Below are 8,292 nucleotides of genomic sequence, written 5' to 3' on the forward strand. Positions count from 1 at the left end.
AGAGACGCAAAGATCAAGGCCCAACAATGCTGACTACAATTCCGAAAGATTTGAATCATGATCAACTCATCAATTAAAAATATTTAAGTCCATCAAATTTCACGCTTCTTTTTAATAAGTGAAATAATCTGTTATTAAGGGAAGTTTGGAGGAGATAATTGACTGCAAAGCTACATAAACATGAAACAAAGGGGAAAAAAACACATTGCAGCCCTAGGTCAATCCATCCTTCCCTTCAAGATCCTCTCCTTTACTTCAGTTGGTGTTCTGCCACAAAGTGAACAAACATTGTCAACGTCAAATTTGGTATCAAATCAAGCACCTCTTCCATAGATGACAGAATAATAACCCCCTGGATCTTATTATTATTATTTATTATTATTATTGTGTATTCCCTGGGGTTCCTCACAAGAAAAATACTCCCTGGAAAATACAAAACTTTTTAAGGAATATCAATTGTTGCATTGTCTTAAATAAAAAAAGATTTAAGTTTTCAAAACTACCCTCAATTTAAATTTGAATACAACTAATGAAATATAAGTATGGACTTTTTAAATAGGATAAAGAAGAAGTTTAGAACATTAATAATATTATTTCCATTGACTTTTGAAACAAGCCCATATTTTGGGACACTCCAAAATGGAACAAAATACCAACAATGTAAAACGGAGGGAGTAGTATGAATCATAAAAGTAGAATATCATAGCAGAGAGGAAGAGCATGACCATTTTAAAGACACCAAAGTAAATGAACAAATCAGTTGGCCAAAAAACAGAAGTTACCCAGAAGAAAAAAAATTATAACTGGGTCCGGGGAGAAATAAATATTATTATTTTATTTTTTTAAATTAAAAAATAACAGTAGCAATAACTAAAAGGTTTAATTGTACAGCATGTTGAAGTTGGACTGCTATCCTATAATTTAAGGTTTCTTTTCATGGAAACTTAGAAAGAAAGGGAAAAAAGAAGGAAAAGATCAATAAATTCAAATGCTGAAGAGGACCATATTCTTGAACATTTTCTTCTCTCTTCCACCATGCTCATTCTTTTTTTGATAACTCTAGCTAACAATTAAAAATTTAAAATGTTCCCCCACCTTAGAATGAGACAAACTAAAAATGTACCGATGGAGCTGAAAATAAGACCCATTAATTGAAACTGTTAGAAGTTCCAAAAAAATGAGAAAATTACAGTTCCAATGGCAAAGAGACATGCCTCATGAAAAAAACAACAAGGTGGGACAAAGGGACTCAAAAGGTAAACCCTAAAGAGAAACCCCCAAAACCAAAAGAGGTGATTTTGATTTTGCGCAGCTATGACTCGAAACGCTTCCATTGTAACTGAGGGAAGGCGATCTTAAGGGCCGCGCTTACAGATTGTAGCAACATCATGACCCAGAAAACATTTTTTAAGAAAAAGAGCAAAAAAATGTGAAATTTTAAGAGAGAATTGAATAAAGAAGAAAATCTTTCCATCATGCTCATTCTCAGCAACCAACAAGTGCAAAATACTTGCATACCCAACAATCCTATACTAATTAATAATCAGAAGGCTCCAGTAAAGATAAAATCACATGCACTATCAAGACTAAACTAATCATCATTATGGTTTTCACTTGATTATTAGTGGTATAACAGTTCTGAGTGAGTGTGTGTGTGTGTATTAAATTTAAGAAGGGCTTACACAACATAGACATGTCCTCCCCATCCACTCAAACAGTCTCGATCAACTGATGATAGCAATGCTTGGGAGATGGTCTCAAACAAGTCCTCAGGTTCCTGGGTAGATTAAAACAAGGTTGTTAAAGTAGCTCAAATTAGTTTTAAAAAAATAAAATAAATAAGAGAGAAGATGACTTAAAGCAGCAATCAAATTCAGAGCAGAAAGTACTCGCCCAATAAAATCTAACTGAAGTTGTAATTTTGGCAATGAAGTGAACCCAACAAATGCATCTCTGTATCTTAATTATGCATATCTATGATCTAATAAATTATGCTCATATAGGGAGCTCTTACGTGGTGAAGTATTCCAGTTATTTCTTTTATTGTGTCGAACATATAAAACATTATCCCACACTATAAATAAAATTTCTAAAAAGTAGCAAGTGTCACAAATAATTAAGTCAAGAGTTCAATATCGTGACAAACCATGTCAGGCCTGAACATTGATTCACAAGCACCATAGAGAGACTCTGATGCAGTGCCAGCAACAACAAAGTCCTTTGCTAGCTCCCTGCACATATACAGTAAAATACATTATTCAGTATTATACTCAAACAGCTTATATTAATCCAAACCAACAGGCTATAATGAAGCTTTGACACATTAGTAAGGAAAAGAATTTTGAGACTAATAGGGAAAGAGAGAAAGCAATCATTGTTCACTAATGTGCATATATAATACGATGAATCAAAACAGATAATTGATATTCGAGGAGTATGCATAGATAATAGATAGGGCTATTAGTGAACTAATTTATAAATTATAGTTAGCAGTCAGAACTAGCGTTATAATAAAAGAAACTATATTATTTTGGTCACATATCATTAAACTCTTGCATTGCATAAAGCAGAAGGAAAATAAGCAGAAATTACACAAGAAGATGCCAACACCAAAAGTTCACATAGCTCACATGATTGTAAGAACAACAATTGTGAATGTCAAATAAAAAGTTTTGATATAATGAACTTCAGTCTCAATTTCCATAGCAACATTCCAACAAATGCAAGCTATATGCTTCGATAACTTTTTGATTGGGGTGAATTACAGGCAAGGGTCTTGAACCTACAAACTCATCCTCCACCTTGCTCTCATAGGCTTTAATATTAACAATATAGCAAGGAAAAATGATTGATTCCCAAAAACTTTAGAGTTAAAATAAAAAGGGAGAGAAGGAACATATAATTGTCAACATGTTTGCTGACCCTGTACAAGCAAGGTATATTGTTGCATTTTGAAGTATATGTCTATGCTCAATAATGTCAAGGTCATGGATATTAATCATAAGTATTCGTCTATGCTCAATAACATTTGACAAAATTGTCAAATGTTAGTCTCATGATGATCATTTCTAGCTACATCACAACACAGAATTAACTAATGGCAACAGAATATTGAATTCTTAGAATAATGTCAATCTAAATTATGAAAAAGTTAAGAAAAAGAAATTCAAATTACTTGGCTCCAATTGAATCCATAGTGCAAATGAATGGCTTGTCTTCATCTCCCAATCCAGCAATTACAGGCTGACAGAAGTATGGACCAAACCTGAAAAAGCATAAAGAAATATCATCCATATGTAGTTCATACGTTTTTGAACCACACAAAGGCTAAACTTTCTGTTGAACGTGTCATGTTTGACAACCATTAGCATCCAAATAGATTAAAATGAAACTTAACTAACAAATTTCATACAAAATACAAAAATAATGAAGTAAAGGAGTTTGCTTCATTTGTGTATTATGTATTTATTTTTATTATAACACAAAATAATGAGAAAAGAAAAATAATATAATAAACCACATAAAGGAACTTTTTTTTTTTTTATAAGTAGAAACCACATAAAGGAACTTGGTGAGTTGGTTCTCTAAAATAGGTAGGTCTTAAGTTTCTTCAAAGATAGAACTTTCACATAATCTGTACACTGATTGTTTAAACCATTGTTAACGGAAGCTCTACCTCTTCTTCATTCTTATTCTACAAGACTAAAATGTTTAAATAATGTAATGCATTTTCATAACCATTAAAGAGATAAAACAAATTATAGCAAACACACACAGATTTATAAGTCCTTTCAAATTTGAACTGTTAAAAGGGGGAAAAAAGGACTAGCAATTTGTATGCCAAATAACAGCATGAGGAATTTCCTTTTTTATTAGCAAGGGAATGAAGAGCACCAGAAAGAGGATGATTATAGATATAGTTCATTTATCTTTAAACAAGAGTTTGTTGAACAAGCATAAAAATTGTAGGTAAGATATACATTTCTTAATAGGGTTGAAACATGTGTAGCAAAGATGACCTGCTAAAGGTGCTAATCATTTTAACAGCAAGCATGCAAGTGACAGTGAGGAAAATATGAAGATTGTCTTTATAATAGTCTCTATACCAAGTATTAACAATTGTTTGACGAACACATAAGATCACATCTAAGACACAGCTTAAACAAACCATTGTTTGAGCGTTTGAGTCTGACTTAGTACAGACAAACTGGCTACCTTAATTGGGTGTGGACAGGGAAACAGTAGCAGCTAAGAACCTTTGGAATTAACAACATACTTGTTTCATCTATGTACTTGTTCTGATGTGGGCTACAGGCTACATGGTATAGAGACTTCTATAGGGGCATGGAGACTCGATGACACTGCTTGGACACAATTCTTTGAATCTACTTCGACACAATTATTTTCACAGCTGTATCCATAATTCTACAATGCAGTTGAATTGAAACATTGCCACATATCGTAATGCTACTGATTTCATTACAGTCCAATGCATTGGATCTCTACACACAAGCCCAGCACCAATTTTTTTCTTCTTCTTCTTCTTCTTCTTCTAAAGGTGAAGTTTTTGGCACACCAAAACAAAGCAATTTGTTGTTGAACTCAAATTTCCAGTTGAACCATTGATAAATCTTATTATTCAAATAGGTTAAGTCATTTTCAAATCTAATCAAATTGTAATGTTCAACAAAAAAAAAAAAAAAAATTTACATGAGAGTATAATTACAAACCCTAGATTCAGCTTCATACACTAAACAAAATTAAATAGCAAACCTTTTCTCATAAAGAATAGCGGAGACGAGGCTAGCAAAAGTTTCAGGCTTCATATCTCTCTCTTCACGAAGCTGATAAAGCTTGTGCCGAAACACAAGCCTCTGATACCTTCACTTGAAAACAAATTACAATGAGAAATTAATTTTTAAAAAAATAAATAAAAATTTGAAGCTGCGGCAGCGATGGTATCGTACAGAGTCTGAGCGTCGGTGGCGAGGCCAGAGAGACCGAGGAAAAGTCGATCGTGAACTTTATAGATCCTTTGGAAATCGGTGGCGATTGTTTGCAGCTGAACTCCGAGTCTTCGATCGCTGGCTATGGCGAAGCAGTTCTTCCCCACCATGGCAATGAGAGCCGATCCATTGTACTCGAAAATCTGAGGCATCACAGAGAAAACACAAAGTGAAGTTAGTCTCACTGATATATCTACAATTTAGGCTTACAGAGTGATTTAGGGTTTCTGATTGAATACATGATACAAAATAACATTGAGAGATACAAAGAAACTTACAGACATAATTAGGGTTTCGTGATTGTAAAACGAGAGAGAGAGAGAGAGAGAGAGCTTGGGAAAGAAGAAGACTATGGCTTTGGGAGTTCTTTATTTGCTTTATGGGCTGTAGCTTGAAGAAGGGGTCACTTTTTTAATTCTCTCTCTGAGCTAACTTTTTAATTTTTCATTGGGAAGTTTGGGAATGGGCCAGAAATTGACAAATTTTAAATAGAGTTACAATGGGTTGGGCTTTTCTATGTTGGGCTAGAACGAGCTCAATGTAGTCCAAACCAATTGTAAGAGGAACAGTGCACAAGATAAAGTTTGCTGACCAATTTTCTTAAATAGTATTGATGAAGTATGAAATCAATAGGCGTCTGCGGTCTGCCCCCGTCAAGTAGGTTGTGATTGGTAGAGAAAAAAAATGACAAGTTTACGTAAAAGTTTTATCACTTATGGCCTGTTTGGATGTTTAAAAAAGGAGGGGAGTAGAGTAGAGAGAGGGAGAGTAATCTAATTACCTTGTTTGGAAGTTGTTTAAGGAAGGAGGGGGAGGGGTTTCAACTCCCTCTAGCCCCCTATTTTTAATTCCCCCAAATTGGAGAGATTTGGAGGGAGAGTAGAGTACATAAACTATTGACCAAGTAAATTACCTAATTTACCCTTATTATATTAACAAAATTACACAAGGGAAGGGCTAATTACTCCCTTCCCCCTTACTAATTTTAAAAACATCCAAACAAGGTGGAGGGGAATCATTTTCCTCTGCTCTCCTCCCCACTACTCCCCTCCCCTCTTCTCTCCTCCCTCTCTAAACTTCCAAACAAGCCATTAAAATCGGCTACATTGAGTTGTGGCCCAAAATTTTAGTAGTAGAAGAATGGTAGTACACTACTTTTCTTTTTTCATAAATTTTCAAGAGCCCAAAAAAAAAAAAAAAGGATAAAAACTGAAAAATTGTTTGGTTATTATGTTATAATTTCTGATAGCTTATTTGTTAAAGAATCGAAGGTGAGACAAAAAAATATTTTTATTTAAAAGAAAATTTTAATTTTGTTGCTTTCTCAAGGAATTATAGCAAAATATATATATATATATATATATAGCATATCTTCACATGATAGAATACCACTCTTATTCGAGGAATATCATGGATTTAAATCCTATAATTTGAGAGAGAGAGAGAGAGAGAGAGAGAGAGAGAGAGAGAGAGGTATATAATACCTTATATCTCATAAGTTTTAGGTTTTTCAAAACTATAGATTTTTTAGTTAGTTTAAATATTATTGTCCCCCTCCTCCCACCCCCACAAACCAAAAATAAAATAAGAAGTTTATAATAAAATTTATATATATATATATATATAAAGTTAGCGGATGCCCTAATGGGCGGTTTAAAAAAATTTAGGAATTTTTTATGGAAAAAAAAAAAAGCAACATATTTTTTTTAACACTTTTTATATTTCGAATAAAAGTTATATATATCAATAATTTCCTAAAATGATCCACTAACAAATGTCTAACTGGACCCATAAAAGATATATTCCATTAGGTATTTTAGCCTTATACTTTTCATTTATCCAGTCTTCTCTTCATTAATTTGTCATAATATTTCAAATTTTAATTAACTTGTATTATTACTATGAAAACACAAACAACAGAACATCTACTAACCAAGAAATTTCATCTTCTAACGTATCTTTTACGATTTTGGAACTAAAATTTAACAAAAAATTTCATCATGCCACCTTTAGGATACAGGTCTTAGAGTAGGTTTGGAAATGGCAAAGTTCCTGCTGTAGAGACGCTCAGCATTGATCTTATGGGTTAGAATTTTTTATATTTGTTAAAAATAATACAGAAAATAAAAATAAATAAATAAAACACAAACCACGAGAATCATGTCTATTGTACTCCTTTCATAATTTTTTTAAAATATATTTTAGATACTGGGAAAGCACTATATTCCAATTTTTGAAGGCATGCTTTAACAGTTAACGCGCTAATTGAGCTTTTAGGGTTGCTGTCCACAACAGCTTATGGAAAAGAAATCACTAAAAAAAGGAAAAAAGAGAAATTTCAATGTAAAACGAGAAAAGAAAGAGACAAAGTCATCCTAATGCTAGCTTTTTTTTTTTTTTTTTCTTGTAAGAAGATAATTTTAATTCCCTAACAACAAACTTTTAGGCCATCCTTTATAGTATATACAGACAAACAAAACATCCATGGTCACTTAAAACTTAAAAGCCTTTTCTCTAAAAAAAAATTCATTTGTGTTTTAGTTTGATAATAAAAAATAATTACCATAATAAAATGAATGTCATAAATTTTAAATCTTATATATTGTATTTAAAAACATTTTTACTTAATCTCAATTTTTTTTAGAGAATATTTGTATATGTGGATTTCTTTTACTAACTACTAAAAGTAAGCTTTGGTTATCGATAAGCAACGTGTTCAAATCCAGGTTTGACTTATTTTTAGTACTTTTTTAACTGGACATGTCATTTTGTTTTAAATTTGCAATAACAGGTGGTAGTGAATTTCAATCTCCACTTTTTATTTAGTTAGTGAATGATGTGACAATTTCTCATTAAAACAAAAGGAGAAGGTAAAGTCAAACCCTTTAAATCCTATCTAAAAAAATCATTATATCTACTGTGATTATCTTTAGTACTTTTTTAACTGGACATGTCCTTTTTATTTTAAATATACAATGACAAATGGTAGTGAATTTTAATCTCTACCTTTTATTTAGTTAGTGAACAATATAACAGTTTTTCATTAAAACGAAAAAAAGAGGTAAAGCCAAACCTTTTAAATCCTATCTAAAAAAAAATCATTATATCTTACTATGATGGCAAAGAGCAGTTATCACAAAGTGAGTGTAATAAACTTTAAATCTTACAGTATCTATTTATGAAAAATAATAATTATACTTATATATCAAACAATTTTTTTAAAAAAAGATTCAAATTATAATTAAAAAACATATTGTTTTGTACTTCTCACTCACCCACATATATA

At 31.9% G+C, this 8,292-nt stretch overlaps 1 protein-coding gene across 1 annotated transcript; it reads right to left on the minus strand.

Annotated features, from left to right (window-relative positions):
* Nucleotides 1–73: 73 nt before the first annotated feature.
* LOC112004308 (proteasome subunit beta type-3-A) lies at nucleotides 74–5,425 on the minus strand. The gene is made up of 7 exons (XM_024036534.2): nucleotides 5,285–5,425; nucleotides 4,968–5,149; nucleotides 4,774–4,881; nucleotides 3,176–3,265; nucleotides 2,147–2,231; nucleotides 1,683–1,777; nucleotides 74–267 (listed from the first exon to the last, which is right to left on the minus strand). Exons 1-7 carry the CDS (start codon nucleotides 5,288–5,290, stop codon nucleotides 219–221), a joined length of 615 nt encoding a protein of 204 aa, XP_023892302.1. The 5' UTR covers nucleotides 5,291–5,425; the 3' UTR covers nucleotides 74–218.
* Nucleotides 5,426–8,292: the final 2,867 nt, after the last annotated feature.

This window comes from Quercus suber, unplaced genomic scaffold (assembly GCF_002906115.3).
Source record: "Quercus suber isolate HL8 unplaced genomic scaffold, Cork oak 2.0 scaffold_367, whole genome shotgun sequence".
Taxonomy (NCBI): Eukaryota; Viridiplantae; Streptophyta; class Magnoliopsida; order Fagales; family Fagaceae; genus Quercus; species Quercus suber.

Coding starts and splice junctions, on each gene's coding strand:
- LOC112004308 (XM_024036534.2), bottom strand. Junction 4,882..4,967: donor GCCACCGACGCTCAGACTCT/GTACGATACCAT, acceptor TTTCAAGTGAAG/GTATCAGAGGCTTGTGTTTC. Junction 1,778..2,146: donor CAATGTTCAGGCCTGACATG/GTTTGTCACGAT, acceptor TAATCTACCCAG/GAACCTGAGGACTTGTTTGA.